Here is an 18,639-nt window from a genome sequence, read left to right as displayed (position 1 = left end):
CCCTTGTGGTCAGTGCGCGTCATAGTGACTGGTCGAGCGAATGGTCAGGCACTTAGCATATTAGGCTTTTATGATATAGGGTAACGTGATTTCTAAACTTTTTTTGTTTTTATTTAATGCCAGAACAATGCAAGGTTACCATAATATATTTTTCAGAATTGAGTAAAGTAAGTTTGTGAAAATGATGTATGACTAGTCTACTCAAACATTACTATACAGCATATTATGCAGAATGTCTGAGTTACCCATGCAAAAGTATGCTTGAGTTTTTTCTGTAAAAATGGGAATATTAGTATCTATCTCATAGGATTTTTATTCATTAATTTAATACATACAAAGTACTTAGAAAACAGCTTGGTACATAAGTATTCACTAAAATCTGTTTCAAAACAATAATTATTATACTTGAGCATCTTTACTACTAATGGTAGTGATTTTAAAATAAGGGATTCATAGGTGATACTATACAACTGTTGGATTTTATTTTATTATTACTAGAGGCCCATTGCATGAAATTCGTGCAAGTATAGGCCTTCCTTCCCCTGGCTTAAGTCCCTGCTCCCGGCCCAATCAGGAGCTTGCAAGTCCTTGCTTCTGTCTGTAGCACGGTTCCTGTAGCTCCCTCTGCCATCACATAGCAGGCATCCCACCCCTCCTGGCTGCTCCACACCTCCATATGCAAATTAACCTGCCATTTTGTCTGGTTAATTTGCATATCCTTCTTGACTGTGGGCATAGCAGAGGTATGGGCATTTTACATGTTTGTCTATTATTAAGTAAGATTATTACTAGAGGCCCGGTGCACAAATTGTGCACATTGGGTCTGGCTGGCCTTCCCTGATGGGAGCCCATTGGACTGAGCCAGTGAGAGAGATGGGCCACAGGCAGTTGGCCCAGTTGGCCCCACCCCTGATTGGTCCCCAGCCAGCCCCATTCCCAGTCAGGATGTTTAGGCGCTATGGGGGGCAGGGCCGGCCAGGCAGGGGATGCTAATTGGGGCCCAATTCAGGCTGGTTGGCTGCCACAGTGGGGGGCTTGCAGGAGGCAGCTGACCAATGATTCTCTCTCATCATTGATGTTTCTATCTTTCTCTCTTCAGTCTCTGAAATAAATAAAAATAAAATAATATTAATGTCTGTAAAATTGAATTACTTGATTGGCTTCTAGGTTTGTGTAATTATAACCAAACTTAGAAAATATCTCCAAACAGCCGAAACCGGTTTGGCTCAATGGATAGAGCGTAGGCCTGCAGATTGAAAGGTCCCAGGTTTGATTCCGGTCAAGGGCGTGTATCTTGTTTGCAGGCACATCCCCAGTAGGGGGTGTGCAAGAGGCAGCTGATCGATGATTCTCATCGATGTTTCTAACTCTCTATCCGTCTCTCTTCCTCTCTGTAAAAAATCAATAAAATATATTTAAAAAAAAGAAAAGAAAATATCTCCAAACAAGTAGTTACTTTTAATTTAGTTAAATAGCTAAGGCTTAATATAACTATAAATCAACTTGAAGGTGAATTTCCATGTTTATTGTATATAGTGTTATTTATATAGTAAATGAATATTTTAAAATTCATATTGAAATGATAACGGGACTTTGTTTACAGAAAGCCACAAAGAAAACTGATAAACCCAGACTAGAAGATAAAGATAATTTAGATGTAACCGAACTCACTAATGAAGATCTTCTGGATCAGCTTGTGAAATATGGGGTGAATCCTGGCCCTATTGTGGGTAAGTTGACAAATTTCAAACATCTTTCTGTGAAGTAGTACCACAAATTGTTTTTCCCTTTTACCTAGCAGTTAAGTTTGGGTTCTAAAGACCATTCTTTCAATCATTTATATTGCAAGGACCTTACTTCTTTTTAAAAAAATTTTTTTTAACTATAAATGAGGGAATTGAACTAGACAGTTTCCAAGATCACTTTACCTCTGTTGTCAAGATTGTTTCATATATGCTCATATTACCTGGTGAGACACATGGTAATACAGTCTTATATGTCAGTTGAGGAAAATCTGAGGTAACATGACTGGCCAAAGTCATTTAAATAGTAATTTAGTAATAGGCTTGTTAATATAACTCAAATTCATCAATACCTAGCATTTTCTGTTATTAAAACCAATTTAATATGTGCACATGAAGAATCATAAAAAATCTTGTTTTGGTTGGAATTCAAGAATGATACCCTGAAGAGCAAACTAAAAAGAGAAAACTTAGAACTAAATACACTGAATTGCTATCATTTGGTTACTTTTATAAGGCTGAGTATGCCTTAATTTTAGAAGGTCTTGGCAATATATAATCTCAGGGTGAGGAAGTCCTACATATTTTGATCTTCTAAGTTATGTAAAAGTTTGCACACTGGAGATTTGTGGGTTTGTTTTCTCCATTGGAGCAAAGAAGGATTTTGGGTGCGCCTTTCTTTTGTTTTATTTAATAACTGTATTGAAGTAAATAGTACTTGCCTATTAATATAATTACCAGCAGACATTTGGTACCCTTATAAAATTTTATTTAAAATGCAAAAGGGGGATGTTAAAAAATTGGTATTATAATCTACATATATATAAAGCCTGCAATCAGAATGCCGTAACAACCAGAATGACAGGTTGCTGTGACGCCCACTGTGGCCAGCGAACTGCCCCGATTGAGGGCAGGGCAGCTGGCCAAACCTCCCTCGCCATGGTCCTTCCCCCCAGCCAATCCTGCCCCTGATCACCCTGCCCAACTCCACCCCAATCAGGAGCAGGGCTGGCCAGCCAACCGCCTGCTGCCCTTTCCTCCAGCTGGCCCCACTCCCGATGGGCCCCCACCACCCTGATCAGCCTGTGGCCCCTCCTCCCAGCAAGCTCTGCCCCATCAGCAGGCCTCTTCCAGCCCCCATCAGGGGCAGGGCCAGCTGGCCAACCACCCATGGACCTTCCCACGGTTACCCTCATCCCCGATCAGTGGTTCAACAGTAAATTTACACAATTACATATTATATTTCCAGACATATTCATCTGGCATAACTGAAGTTTTGTATCTTCCAACCAACATTATGCCAAACACATTTACATTTTTAAAATGTGATTTATAGCCCTACCTGGTTTGGCTCAGTGGATAGAGTGCTGGCCTGCAAACTGAAGGGTCCTGGGTTCGATTCCAGTCAAGGGCACATGCCTGGGTTGCAGGCTGGATCCTCAGCAAGGGGGCATACTGGAGGCAGCCGATCAATGATTCTCTCTCATCATGATGTTTCTCTCCTTTCTCTGAAATCAATAATAAAAAAAAATACTTATTTAAAAATGTGTACTTTTCTCATAACTGGATGGTGCATATTAATCTCTTAAAGGGATTTTGTTGTTACGTAATATGTTTTTATTGACTTTTTAGAAAGAGAGGAAAAGAGAGAGAGAGATAGAAACATCAGTGAGAGAGAAACATCACTTGGCAGCCTTCTGCACACCCCCAATGGGGTAACAAGCCTCCAATCCAGGCATGTGCCCTGACCCAGGAATTGAACTGGAGGACTTCTTGGTTCATGGGTTAGTACTCAATCACTAAGCCACTCTGGCTGGGCAAGTTGTGGGGTTCTAATCACAATAATTTAGATGAGTACAACTGTTTAATAAAAATAGAGTTTCTACAAAGGCAAGTACTATTATATTATGTAGTACTGGAGGAAATATACAAATTCTAAAACCTTGGGGGCAAAAATACTCAATAATACCTGTTTCTTCAGTAGGTTATCTAAAAAGACCTGTATCAATTTATATATTCCATGCTATTGATATAAAAGAAACATTGTTGTAATTATGTGTTAAAATACTATAAAGATATATTTTTATAAAACAATTCATTATATAACTCTGACCAGGTGGCTCAGTTGGCTAGAGTCTGTATACCAAAAAGTTGAGGGTTTGATTCCCAGGTAGGATGCATATGGGAGGCAGCCAATTGATGTTTCTCTTCCTCCCCTTTCTCTTTTTCTCCCCCCCCTCCCCCCAAAACAATAAAAACATCCTCGGGCAAAGGTTAAAAAAATTATTAAAAATTTCATTTTTCAGCACTTAATTACAAAGCAAAGAATAAACGTAACATTTTAATGTTGCTAAAGATAATGTTTGAGCTTATTTTAAGTAAGACAATATAAATACTAAAGCGAGTTCTGCCTTAATATAGGAACAACCAGGAAGCTATATGAGAAAAAACTGTTGAAATTGAGGGAACAAGGAACAGACTCAAGATCTTCTACTCCTTTGCCAACAATTTCTTCTTCAGCAGAAAATACAAGACAGAATGGAAGTAATGATTCTGACAGATACAGTGACAACGAAGAAGGTAAAGTTTTAAATGATGTTAATCAAATATATAGTGTTTTGGGTTTTTTTTTTTTTCAGGCTCATAAGATACAGTAACCATGTAGGAAATAAAATTTAAAATAATATTACCAAAACATATAATTTTTGCTCATACTGTATCATTAATTTTTCAAGTAATTGGATTTAAAATAGCTTTTCTTGAAAATTCTTAAGAAACAGAAGAGTACAAGTGTCTAATTTTCTGTCACCTAAAACTACCTAAGTATCTTTGTCTTTTTTGCTTAAAATCTCGTTTTTTCTAAGAGAATAAAGTATTACAAATAAAGACAAAGTTGCCCCACTTATTCCTTTCCAAGTATTGTCTACATAGTAATAATCACTGACCTTAGTTTATGCTTCTCTTTCCAGCCCACTTTTAAATGTTTTTTATATGCACCTATCTAATACATGGTATTACTTTGTACTTTAAAATATCTATATTAATAGTATCATGCTAAATCTTTGTCACTTTTCTTTATTCTGTTATATTGCCAAGATTTCACTTATTACTTGTCTGTTTGATTTCTTGTAATTAATATATAGCAGAAGTGTTTACATATGTTATGTTTTCTCTGTTTTCTATAAGCATTTAAATTGACAGTTTTTGCTAAATAATCTGATTTCAAGACAACTACAGAGCAGATATTTTAGTGGACTATTTTAAGAAAATTTGACCGAATTTTTAAATATTTTTGAAAATAGTACAAGAAATAAATGACCTTTTAAAATTTATTATAAGAACAAGTTTATATTGGTAAATATTCATTTCATTTATATGACTTGTTTTATAATTTCATGATTACTTAATTTGACCCAAATTTCATGATTACTTAATTTGACCCAAATTACTTATATCTCTTAAGCATTGCCTGCCAGGGCATAGTCTGTCAAATTGGTTGTTCAGAATATGAAATATAGAGGCTTTTTCTTCAACAGCACTATGTTAGCAAGGAGGCAAAGAATAAAATCAGCTTAAACACAAGTAGTGCTTAAACTTCCTGCCTCTTTTGCCTCTACAGGAAAGAAGAAAGAACACAAGAAAGTGAAGTCCACTAGGGATTTTGTTCCTTTTTCTGAACTTCCAACTACTCCCTCTGGTGGATTTTTTCAGGATATTTCTTTTCCTGAAATCTCCCCTCGTCCTCCTTTGGGCAGGACTGAACTGCAGGCAGCTAAGAGAGTGCATACTTCTAAAGGGGACCCACCTAGGGAACCTCTTATTGCCACAACCTTGCCTGGCAGGGAACAATTGCACAAGTTAGCCTCTAGAGGAAATTTGTTTATTTCCTCCAGTTCTAGCCATGATAGATGTTTAGAGAACAGTTCTTCGACATCTCAGCATGAACTCGCTGCCATGTTGGTCTCTGCTACAGCTTCTCCTTCACTGAGTAAAGAAACCACCACCACTTGCTATAAAGAAAAAATAGGAAATATTTACTGTGGAGAGAAAAGTGGAATTCAACCATTATATACTGAGAGGTCCCATGGTTCAAGTCAGTCGATTCTGTCCAGTGAAAGGAAAATAGTAGAAGAGTCTGAGAGATCACAAGTAATTTCTCCACCACTTGCTCAGGCAATCAGAGATTATGTCAATTCTCTGTTGGTCCAGAGTGGTGTAAGTAGTTTGCCTGGAACATCTACCACTACACCCTCACTGGATATAGAAAACATATGGAAGAGAATTGATCAATCTAATTTTCAAGAAACTGAATCTCTCTCTCCTCCACGAAAATTGCCTAGACTGAGCAAAAAGTCAGGAGAGGAAAAGGATTCAGGTTCCTTTGTGGCATTTCAAAATATAGGTGGATCTGAATCCATGTCTTCTTTTGCTACAACTGTTGTCTCTCACTCTCTTGCTACCTTAGGCATAGAGATGTCTAAGCAATCACAGTATGATAAAGTAGATGCCTCAGAACTATCTTTTCCTTTCCACGAATCTATTTTAAAAGTAATTGAAGAGGAGTGGCAGCAAATTGACAGGCAGCTGCCTTCATTGGCGTGCAAGTATCCAATATCTTCCAAAGAGGCAACACAGATATTATCAGTTCCAAAAGTAGATGATGAAATCCTGGAGTTTATTTCTCAAGCCACTCCACCAGCAGGTACTCAGGTAGCTTCAACTGATAAACAGTTGGACTCAGCACTTTGTAGAGTATATGAAGCTGCAGCATCAGCATTGCAGGTTGCAACCCATACCGCCTTTGTAGTTCGGGCTATGCAGGCTGACATTAGTCAGGCTGCACAAATTCTTAGCTCAGATCCTAGTCATAGCCACCAGGCACTTGGGATTCTGAGCAAAACATATGATGCAGCCTCATTTCTTTGTGAAGCTGCCTTTGATGAAGTAAAGATGGCTGCCCGTACCATGGGATCTTCTACTTTAGGTCGCCGTTACCTCTGGTTGAAGGATTGCAAAATTAGTCCAGCTTCTAAGAATAAGCTGGCTGTTACTCCCTTTAAAGGTGGAACATTATTTGGAGGAGAAGTATACAAAGTAGCTAAAAAGCGAGGAAATAAACATTAATAAAGTTAAAAATAATGACATCCATCTTAACTTTGATTCAGGGAACTTAGCAGATTTTCTAGGGAATTTAAGTGCATTTAAGTAAAAAAATTTTAAGGTCTTTTTAGTTTCCAAATGGGGCTAATTTTAAAGTGTCAAGCTTCAACCCATAAAATTATAGTTTAAAAGTAATGGTCTACATAGAACTGCCTTTTAAAAAAAGTTGCACAGATAGAAAGCCCGATACAATTTAAAGCTTTGTAGTTCACATTTTTATCTCAAATCGTTCACTCTATTCCATAAGATTTTACAACTATTCAAACTAAGAAAACTCTAGTAACTAGAATATAAGTAGAGTCTTTGCTGGTCTTAATATCTTTTTACTTTCTACAGCATTTCTACATATTTTTTTCACTTTTTGTTTGTTTTTTACTTATGTCTACAGTATCATTCATAATATTCTAGATTATTGCATCTTAGTGTGCCAGTCTTCAAACTGTTACTGATCTACAGACAAGCATGCAAAATAATTTGAATCTAGAAACACTTTCAGATTAATGTCCAGGTTTATTTTCTTGGTAAAATTTTACTGATAGAGAAAACAGTGTACTGACCTACCGTCTAGTCCCTCATTTCTTCATGGGCTGGTGGCAAACACTTTGTTGACCACACTGACAAATACTGCTCTAAACCATCATACTCCAGGATAGTGCATTCTCACTATCACTGTAGTTTATTAGATGAACTCAATACTGGAAAGATGGTAATTTAAAAAGAAACAAATCATACTTTCAAGTGTATGTTGCAGTTCATAGGTTTAATCTAAATTCTAAAAGTAAATTTAAGTTAGTTGGGTGGTGATTTTTTAAATCCTAAGAAATCATACTATACCCCAGTATCTTTGTGTCTTTATCAAACAGTATATTATCTTGTGTTTTCATTTCTATGATTGTAAGATGAGAGTCTAACTGTAGAGCCATTTGATAATCAAACTTCTTTGTACTTTTATGAAAATAATAGTATTAAGTATAAGCAAAACATGGTTCCTTGGATACTCATAGCCAGATTCTTTGCAGCTTTCTGGGAATAATTTTATTTGTTATTTGTCTTCTGAAATGTACATGTATACATGTACCTACTAAGTGTTGTGTGACTTTAAAAATGTATTACTGTAGAATGCTTCTGCAAATTCAATAAAGATGTTAAATTTGAACAGTTTTGTGTGGTCTCCAGCAACATGTTGTATGTGTGTTTTCTTCTTGGAGTTAAAATAAGTTAGATATTTGCAAATGAACATCCCTTTATCATTTCTTCATTGAAACTCACTTGGCATTACAGTGGTGTAATTGAAAATATTCTAAATATAGTTTTATTATATTTGAGGACCATGTTTTTATTGGCTGTTGGAATTTAAAATTTGTTAGAGAAATTAATCTGTAACCGGATACCTTATTTTAAATCAGTTTCTGCTCACCGAAACTGGTTTGGCTCAGTGGATAGAGTGTCAGCCTGTGGACTGAAAGGTCCCGGGTTCGATTCCGGTCAAGGGCATGTACCTGGGTTGCGAGCACATCCCCAGTAGGAGGTGTGCAAGGGGTAGCTAATCGATGATTCTCTCTCATCGATGTTTCTAACTCTATTCCTCGCCTTTCCTCTCTGTAAAAAAAATCAATAAAAAATATATATTAAAATCAGTTTCTGCTCAACTATATTGGGTTCTTTGGATGTTTTCTAATTCTTAGAATCTGAGTTAACAAAGCTTAAGATTTTATAAAGCTAATGATTGTTCCAAATACAGATATATAAATATATAATAGACCTATTAATAAGAGCTTTGGGATGTGGGGGATAGAGTTGATACTTAAATTCTAAATAGAGATTGAACTATTTGAGCTAACATGCTGAAAATAAATATCATTGCTCACTTTTGGGAAATTTGCAAGTAGATATTTAGACTGACTAATGCTAGACTAGCTAGCAAGACACAGCTCCCTTGACTACTACTAGTACAACTGCATTGAGTTCATGCGAAGCTAATTGACTCCATTTCTTTGGTACAAAAGTAATCTCAAGTTTTAGAGGTGGCAACTGACATTTTGCTATGTGATTATAAACGGCCACAAAATGTGGAAGTTAACTAAAATTTATATCAGTCTTTTAATCTAGCTCTTTAAGTGATAGAGGAATGGGATATTAAAAGCCTATAAAAAGACATACATATTTATTTGTGTTGTTACTATTATGGTGGCATGCTAAGTAATACATATGCACTAGCTTCTCTTTAAAGAAATGTATTGGGAGGAGGTGAAGCAGTGGCCTGTGATTGGACTTTTCTGCCAACAAGATTTCTCCTTACCTCTCCTCAGAGGTTGTACTTAGGTTTTGTTTTTTGTGTGTTTTTTTTAAATACAGTTTTATTGACTTCAAAGAGGGAGAGATAGAAACATCAATGATGAGAGAGAATAATTGATCAGCTGCTGTCTGCACGCCCCTTACTGGGGATTGAACCCAGGACCCTTCAGTCCCCGGGTCTATACTCTCTATCCACTGAGTCAAACTAGCTAGGGCTGTACTTAGGTTTCTTATAATCACATCAAAAAAGGGAGGAGAGACTTAAATTGCACTTATGTATTAACATTGTTGCACTTAATGTTATTAGAAGCTTGGTACTGTATGGGTAGGTTTGTTTTGTTTTTTGTTCTTAAAATTCCCTATAGCCTTTTCCTTTATATATTTCAATTTTTAATTTAATAACAAACATTAACCATGTATGGACAAAAGAATGGCAACAACTATATATTTTAATGTTCTTTTCCCACCTCTAAATTGTTTTTAGTGAAAAGCCTCCATGGGAGCAGTTTGAATTCCTTTTGTTTCAGGCTGTTAGTCCCAGAAAAAGGGAAGGAGAATAGGAAATTGTGATTAAGGAGTGGGGGAGATAAACAGAAACGGAATAAAATAAGAATGGAAAAGAAAAGGACAAAAATTGCAGTTAAAACAGTTTTGGTTTGTTGAGGTAATACCTGTAGATGACTTATTTTACACATTAGTGTACCTAAAACTAGCATTCCAAACCAATGTTAAGATGGTTTCATTTATTGTATGTTTCAGAAAGTAATGGTTTCTCCGATGTTATTTCCAGACTCTAAAATAGAGCTCAAGCTTGAGAAGAGAGAACCACTAAAGGGCAGAGCAAAGACTCCAGTAATACTCAAGCAAAGAAGAGTTGAGCACAATCAGGTATCTTTAGTTTTGTGATCACTGTATTCAGGTATAAGTAGTTTCCAGGCCTGTGTCCTAGTCTTTGGTTAATAGTTGACACCCATATTCCATCACACTAAGTATTGTTCATTCATTGTTCATTAAATGGCATCAGAAATCTAAATTTTGTTTTGTCAGTAGTGTACCTGTGTTTGCTGCAAAAGAGTGTGTTTAATGTCTCATTTGTGTTTGATTCTGAAGCTAAGAATGGTTCAAAGCCAGTCATACTGCTTTTGAAAAAAAATTTTTTTTTAGTTATAACTATCTTTTTAACTTTTTATTTTTCAATTACAGTTGGCATTCAATATCATATTAGTTTCTTGTGTGCAGCATAGTGGTTAGACATTTATATAATTTACAAAGTGATCCTTTCAATAAGTCTAGTATCCACCTGGCACCATACATAGTTATAATATTATTGACTATAATTGCCTACCCGTGCTGCACTTTACATCCCTGTGACTATTTTGTAACTACCAGTCTGTACTTAATCCATGACCTCTTTCACCCGGTCCCTCAAGCTCTCTCTCATCTGGCATCCATCAGTTCTCTGCATCTGTGAGTCTGATTCTTTTGTTTTTTAGGTTCCACCTGTAAGTGAAATTATATGGTATTTGTCTAAAAGAAGGTGGACATTCCCTAGCTAGTTTGGCTCAGTGGATAGAGCATTGACCTGTGAATTGAAAGGTCCTGGGTTTGATTCTGATCTAGGGCACATGCCTGGGTTGCGGGCTCAATCCCCAGTAACCTGGCATGCGGGAGGCAGCCAGTCAATGATTCTCATCATTGATGTTTCCATTTCTCCCTCTCCCTTCCTCCTGGAAATCAATAAAAATATATTTAAACAAAATAAAATAAAAGAAGGTAGACATGCCTAAGTAATTCTGATATTTCCTTAAAAGGCAGGGGAATGGTTTTATATTTGTCTCTTTGCCTCTAAGATTTCTTTAAATTGATTTCAGAGAGGAAGGGAGAGGGAGAGAGAGAGAAACATCAATGATGAGAGAGGATCTTTGATCGGGTGCCTCCTGCACAACCCTCAATGGAATCAAGCCTGCAACTAGTACATATGCCCTGACCAGGAATTAAACCGTAACCTCCTGGGTTCATAGGTCTATACTCAACCACTGAGCCACGCTGGCCAGGCTGTGTCTATTGATAGATTTCTGGCTGTGCTTTTACTTTTGCCTGTCTTCTATGACTTTTTCTTCAACTCTGAACTTAGTCTGGTCCTAAGACCACACTTTTCTTATTTTAGATGAAAATTTTTTTTATTGTTGATGAGGTGAGATGCACTTAGTGTAGAAACTGAAAATCTATTGAAGGACACTGAAATATTGGATAATTTACGGATAATTTTGACCCAGAGTGTATAGAGCTAGCAAGAGTGGGTGACTGGTCAGATAACAGGAAAAAGGAGGGGGGAAGGATGATATTAAAGATGGTTTAAAGGGAAATTGTTTCCATTGGGGAAGCTAAACTGAAAGACAGGATAATCAAAGGAGAGAAGATTTAGAGGACAACAGACAGAATTAGACAGTGGCCTTAGATAACAAAATTTAAAATGTAGAAGAGTAGAGGGGGGAAGAGTTTAATGACTTCAGTCACAGAGCTTCAACAGTTGTCAACATTTTTTAAAAAAATACGTTTTATTGATTTTTTATAGAGAGGAAGGGAGAGGGATAGAGAGTTAGAAACATCTATGAGAGAGAAACATTGATCAGCTGCCTCCTGCACACACCCCACTGGGGATGTGCCCGCAACCAAGGTACATGCCCTTGACCGGAATTGAACCTGGGACCCTTCAGTCCACAGGTCTACACTCTGTCCATTGAGCCAAACTGGTTTTGGCCAGTTGTCAACATTTTATCGGTTTTATTTCATTTTCACGTGTGCTCTAGTTTAAATCTTTGCTTGTATTTTGCTTTTCACTGGAGTAAGTGAAAGCAAATCTCTGACATGTCATTTCCCACATTAAAATTTTGGTATATGTCTCTCAAACATAAGAGCTGTTTTTATACACACACAATGCTATTATCACACCTAAAAATTATTTTTCATTTCTACTCTGTTTAAATTCTTTCAGTTTTAGAAATGTCTTGTGATTATTCAAGTCAGGATCCAAACAAATTCCACATGTTGTTTTGTTTTTTTTAATCTCACATCTGTAGCTACTTCCCCTCCATTTATTTAGTTAAGAAACCACGTTGGTTTGCTATACAGAATTTTTCATATTCTGGATTTGGTAATTGTTTCTTCAAGTGTTATTTAATTTGTTCTGTACCTGTATTTCCTGTAGTCTGGGAGTTAGAGATTTATAGTGGAGCAATGCAGTTGATCTTTCTATGATGACAAATGTTTTCTCTCTGTTGTCCATTATGGTAGCCCTGAGCCATATGTAGGTATTGAATACTTGGAATGTGACTAGTGTGGCTGAGAAACTACTTTATAAACTTAAATTTAAATTGCCACATGTGGTTAGTAACTACTGTATTGGACAGCACAGATTATAGAGTTCATTAGATTCAGGTTCAGTTTCTTTGACAAGAACATTTCATAAATAGTGTAGCCTTCATATTCAATCGTTTGACATGATGTCCTTTGGTTATGCTAAAATTAGTAATGGGTTCAAATGTTGAAAGCCTAATCCATTCATTATAAAGTTCTGTATCACCCTTTTATTTAATAGTTTTGACAGCCATTTATAATTACTGCCCAGGTCCATTATTTCATTTGCAGTTGTAAGATGATTTCTCTCATTTTCTCATTCCTTTACCTCTATAACTAATTTTTATAAAGAATTTTCTTTCCTGATGAACTGCTTAGATATCTTAAAATAAAACTCATACAGGAGTACCAGAATAAATGTTTAATTCTTGTCTTTTCTACTTTTCAAATCAAAGTGCCCTACTTTGAAAAGTGATCGATGAGTATCTTTTAATAGTATGGTATTTTAAAAATACATTTTTATTGATTTGGGAGAGAGAGAAATATCAATCAGCTGTATTCGCATACCTCTTACGGGGATTGAGCCCCACCCAGGAATCGAAATGATTACCTTCAAACAATTGAGTCACACTGGCCCGGACAATAGTATGGTTTTATATATTTTATGATCAATTGCAGTCTTTTTTATATAAAATATATTTTATTGATTTTTTTACAGAGAGGAAGAGAGAGGGATAGAGAGTTAGAAACATCAATGAGAGAGAATCATTGATCAGCTGCCCCTTGCAAACCCCCTACTGGGGATGTGCCTGTAACCAAGGTACATGCCCCTGACCGGAATCAAACCCGGGACCCTTCAGTCCGCAGGCCAACGCTCTATCCACTGAGCCAAACCCGTTTCGGCTAATTTTATAATTTTTTAAATTCTATTTTCTCAGTCACTTGTGTATAGTGGATTCTGATAAAAAAAAATATATATATATTTTCAGAATATCTTCTGATTGTATTAGTTTTCTGTGAAGATGACTAGTTCTAGATTAAAATGATAGTCAAGAATAAAATTGATTAATAGTCCTCAACCAAAGAATTTAATAAACCTGAACAAAGACATGTATAAATAATTTATAGAGAAAAGTATTCATCCCACCCCTTTTCCCAGCTATTCCCACAGGTAACAAATATGTTTCTGGTGTTTCATAGAAGAAAATAATAGTTAAACGGTACTTGGCCCCTTTTTATTAACCATAATAGTTTCAATAGATGTTTTATAAGAATTTTTGATGAAGGGATTATTTTAGTTATTTCTTAAAATTAAAACATAATATGGGAAGTCCTGGAATTTGGTAGCTAACTAATTTTAAGGGAAAAGACATTGTCTCCCCAAGTCCCCTACTTTCATGGATATAAGTAAAGTATTTGACCTTTATATTATATCAGTTGTATAAATGGTAAATATTATATCTTTCAAGCAATGTAGTTTTATATTCATTGAAGAATTTTTAAATACTGAGTTTGATAATAGACGATTTTACCTAGACTATTTTAAACTAAAATATTTTTAAAATACTTCTAATTGTTTATATTAGCACTGATTTTTTTTTAATTTATAGTCTTAACCATTTTTTTTATTCGTGTTTTTTTTTGTGTGTGTGTTTTTAATATTCTTTATTGATTTTTTACAGAGAGGAAGGGAGAGGGATAGAGAGTTAGAAATATCGATGAGAGAGAAACCAATCATTTGCTTCGTGCACACTTCCTACCGGGGATGTGCCCACAACCAAGGTATATGCCCTTGATCAGAATCGAACCTAGGACCTTTCAGTCTGCAGGCCAATGCTGTTTGCACTGAGCCAAACCGGTTAGGGCTGGCCTTGATTATTAAAGAGGAAGCAATGAGGTGCATCATCAATCAGTTATATTATCTTAAATAAGTTCTCAGCTCTGGCTACACATTAGAATCCCTTTTGGAATTATAAAAATTTAGTAGGTATAGTCCCTTCTAATTCTGACTTGATTGGTCTAAGGTAATGTTGGTTAGGGTATATTTTTTAATGTTGATACTAGAGGCCCAGTGCATGAAATTTGTGCATGGGTAGGATCCCTAAGTCCTGCCACAGGGTGATGGAGAGTTGGGGACTGGCACCCATCTTGGCTGGCTTTGGGCCTGTGGGCTGGGAGCAGCTCCTGCATTGAGTGTCTGCCCTCTGATGGTCATTCCACTGGTCATTTGCTGTTTAGTCGATTTGCATAGTAAGCTTTTATTATATAGGATGTTTTTTAAAAAGCTCTCAGATGATACTGTGCTCCAAAGATTGAAACTATTGTTTCCTTCTATTCAAATAATCAGGAACTTAACTATTAGTAAGCTTTTATATATATAAATTGTTCACAGATTTTTCTTTTAACTAACATTAAGTTTGCATTCAGCCCTGACTGGTTTGGCTCAGTGGATAGAACGTCGGCCTGTGGGCTGAAGGGTCCCAGGTTTGATCCCTTTCAAGGGCATGTACCTTGGTTGCGGACACATCCCCATTAGGGGGTGTGCAGGAGGCAGCTGATTGATGTTTCTCTCTCATCGATATTTCTCGCTCTCTATCCCTTTCCCTTTCTCTGTTTAAAAAAGTCAATAAAATATATTTTAAAAAATAAAATGGACTTTAAAAAAGAAAGAAATATGGAGAGGAGGAGGTGGCAGAACTGCTCTGTTAAAAAAAAAAAAAAGTTTGCATTCAGCAAAAATTTCCTAATTGAGAGCAGGAAAAAGGACTCAGAGGTTCAGATTGTGAGTCAAAGGGAAACTACAAAATCAGTCCAATGAGATTGTCAGTATCTTGCGGGGTTTGGTACTAATACTTCCAACCAAATTAGCATATTTATCCTTGTCCCAGGATAAGAGTAAAATGTATTCACCTTTAAAATTAGCCTACATTAAAAAAAAATTTAACCTACATTAACTCAAATATAAAAAAAAAAAAATGCCCTTTATCTAGATAAAATGTTAGCAAAAGTGACCATATATGCACACTCTAATATGCTAATCAAGGATGGCTATTTCATAGTTAAAAGAATTTTAAAGGGTCATCTGGTTACAGTGGCTTCAACTGTATAGCTTGATGCTTGGGTGCAAAATCTTAAGTACCTTACCTGGGCTGCTGCATCAGAATCTGCATTTTAACAAAAGCTTCAGATGGTTGAAACACACAGTATAAGTTTGAGAAGCACCAGTCTAATGACTTTCAAGCTATTTTTATAAGGACTGGTAATATTTTTTAAATGAGGAAAAATTATTCAGCTTCTCAAGGAAGAAATGAATCACAGATTGGAAGGTAAAACAATAGTGTGTCGCTGTTATCTTTCTGTAGTGAGGAGTGGATAGCATTGAAGGAGGTTTTGGCTGTGACAGGTTAGGTGTGCATGTTTATGAAAGAGATGACACCAAGTTTTCGTTGCTATTTAATTTTAATGTCTTTAAGAAGAGTTTGACACATGGGAATTTTTAAGTTCTGACAGCTGTGTACTGATTATAATTTAAGCTGATTCTATTTAATAGTTAAATAGTCCTAACCATAGGAAACGAATAATGTTTAACAATTATAAAATTTGTGTTTTGTTTTAAAAGGATTCTGACTTATAACAAATGACTTTTTTATAAGTCAAAGAAAGTCTTCATGCTCAGACTCAGCCTGTTTGTTGATTTGACGGTTAGAGATGCAGCTGCAATGCTAGAGGCAAATAGCACACAGCAGTCACAAAAGGAGACAGTGATGAATTGATGCACTTTTTCTCCCCTAGTTTCTATTACAATTTGTGAGCTTCTGTAGTTGGACTCTTGAATGTATTTTTGCCATACGTTAAGTGTTTTCTGATACCTACATATCAGTTCAGTCAGTACAAATAGAAATATATTGAGGGCATAGCATTGTTTGCAAACGCTTGCATTTGGAGAGTTTTCATGGCTTGTCTGTGCTAATATGGCCATTATTAAGGTGTTTGATATTAGAATTGACTTTTTAATGTGTCGATGTTAATTAGAGCTATTCTCAAGCTGGAATAACTGAGACTGAATGGACAAGTGGATCTTCAAAAGGCGGACCTCTGCAGGCATTAACTAGGGAATCCACAAGAGGGTCGAGAAGAACTCCGAGGAAAAGGGTGATGCAAGGCTTATTGCTTAGAATTGGGTTTTCAGATTGGTAGGGTTTTAGTGATTATTTTATATTTATTGTTTTTGTTTTGTTTTCAAACTAACAGGTGGATACTTCAGAACATTTTCGTATAGATGGTGCAATAATTTCAGAGAGTACTCCCATAGCTGAAACTATAATGGCTTCAAGCAACGAAACCTTAGTAAATATGTTTCATAAACTATACAAGTTGTATTCTTTGTAAATTACCCTTTAATTAGAATTGGGGAGGTGGTGAATTTTGGCAGCTATCAAACGTACATTTTTTTTTTTTAACATAAACTTATTCCCCACATAATTCTAAATTTAAAAATGTTTTCCATATAGCCAGTTTATATATGTATAAATTTAATTCATTGCGCAAGAATCGAAAGTATTAAAAGGATTCTTTTGCTAAAATATTTAAAGCATGATAAGGCTTCATATGTGAGAACCACTGAATATGTTCATTTCTGGGTCCTTTCGCCTAAATTTTTATTAAGGGAAAGTTCAAATAATATAGAAATAAAATATCTTTTTCTTTTTTTCACATGTCTTTGTTATGTTTGGATAATTCTGAGTCTGAATAATTTGAATCTTGGCAGGTTGTCAATAGGGTGACTGGAAATTTCAAGCATGCAGCTCCTATTCTGCCAATCACTGAATTCTCAGACATACCCAGAAGAACACCAAAGAAACCATTGACAAGAGCTGAAGTAAATGAATAAAATTTAGATAGATGTTATCATTGATCTTTTAAAGAGGAAATACTTATTTGCTTTTTGAAGTGGGAGGGAGCAGAGCTTTATTGGGTGGGGTTGTGTGTGTGTGTGCACGCGCTTATATTTTAAAGACATACTTCGGCTAGTGACAATAAAAAGTAACCAATGTAATATGATGTACTAATACTATCCTCTTGCTATTACTATGTGCCTCCTAAGTTCCAGTTTTCAAGGGAGTGGTCCTTTGTGTGCTGCTTACAACATGCTCTCTTTGTTATGGAGGAGCGTTGAAAGTATAACTGGGCAGTAGGGGAGGCTAACTATCTTTTCACTTAAAGGTCAAATAATGGGACTTTAAATGACTTTGTATGATGCTTCATTTGATTAACTTCTGTATAATTAAGCTTTAAAGTGCTAACTGCATGATGCATTATAGTTTTAATAAATTTTTACCAAAGGTTATTTTGATTGGGGCATAAAGGCAAGCAAAACAATCAGGCTACTAAAAAATATAGATCTTTTTAAGTTAGGAAGATTAGGTTGACTGTTTTAAAACACATATTGAAATTTGTTAAAGGTCCAAATTAATTTGACATCTATATTTGATCATCTATTTTATTACAAAGTTTTTTTTTTTAATATGTTTTTGTTGATTTTTTTTTTTTTTTTTTTTTTTTTTTTTAAGAACAAGGAAGGGAGAGACAAACATTGATGAGAAAGCAACATTGATTAGCTGGCTCCTACAGGGGCCCTACTGGGGATTGAGCCTCAAAACCTTGCTATGTGCCCTGACCAGGAATCAAACTGGCAACCTCTAGGTTCATGGGACTACGCTCAACCAACTGAGCCACTCCAGTTGGGTTTATTATAAAGTTTTTAATGGAGGGAAAAAAGTGTAAATGAAAATCATGGGAAATTCAGTGGGGGAACTATATTGCCATATTAGCTACACTGAATTTTTGTTTATTTTACTTTGACTTGTTAATTTTTAATGTGTGGCTATTTCTCCCCCCCTCCCGTTCCCCCCAAAAAATTATCACCTTAACATCTTAAATTTGAAGAAATTTAGAAATGTGTGGATACTTAAGTGATAATCAATTTAGAAATGGCAGTTAAAAGCTAGAATAGATTTAAATGCATTATCTTCTCTGAAACTTCGATTTAAAATGTATTTTCATTGTTGCACGTTTACACTAATTT

At 35.7% G+C, this 18,639-nt stretch overlaps 1 protein-coding gene across 7 annotated transcripts in view; it reads left to right on the top strand.

Moving 5' to 3' along the window:
* Positions 1–18,639, top strand: part of TMPO (thymopoietin) — a 28,578-nt gene that overhangs the window by 6,252 nt on the left and 3,687 nt on the right. Inside the window, exons 2-8 of one of the 7 annotated variants that reach the window (XM_045587636.1) lie at positions 1,604–1,730; positions 4,164–4,322; positions 5,362–5,454; positions 9,988–10,085; positions 16,587–16,706; positions 16,806–16,901; positions 17,323–17,433. In XM_045587636.1, coding sequence (XP_045443592.1) covers positions 1,604–1,730; positions 4,164–4,322; positions 5,362–5,454; positions 9,988–10,085; positions 16,587–16,706; positions 16,806–16,901; positions 17,323–17,433 — 804 coding nt within the window. Of the gene's footprint in view, positions 1–1,603; positions 1,731–4,163; positions 4,323–5,361; positions 8,059–9,987; positions 10,086–16,586; positions 16,707–16,805; positions 16,902–17,322; positions 17,434–18,639 lie in introns of those variants that run through there. The other 6 variants (XM_036458959.2, XM_045587637.1, XM_045587638.1 and 3 more) reach the window with 6 other exon arrangements.

The sequence above is a fragment of the Pipistrellus kuhlii genome, unplaced genomic scaffold (genome assembly GCF_014108245.1).
Source record: "Pipistrellus kuhlii isolate mPipKuh1 unplaced genomic scaffold, mPipKuh1.p scaffold_m20_p_3, whole genome shotgun sequence".
Taxonomy (NCBI): domain Eukaryota; kingdom Metazoa; phylum Chordata; class Mammalia; order Chiroptera; family Vespertilionidae; genus Pipistrellus; species Pipistrellus kuhlii.
The sequence above is the reverse complement of the archived record's forward strand: the minus strand, read 5'-3'. Positions and strand labels throughout refer to the sequence as shown.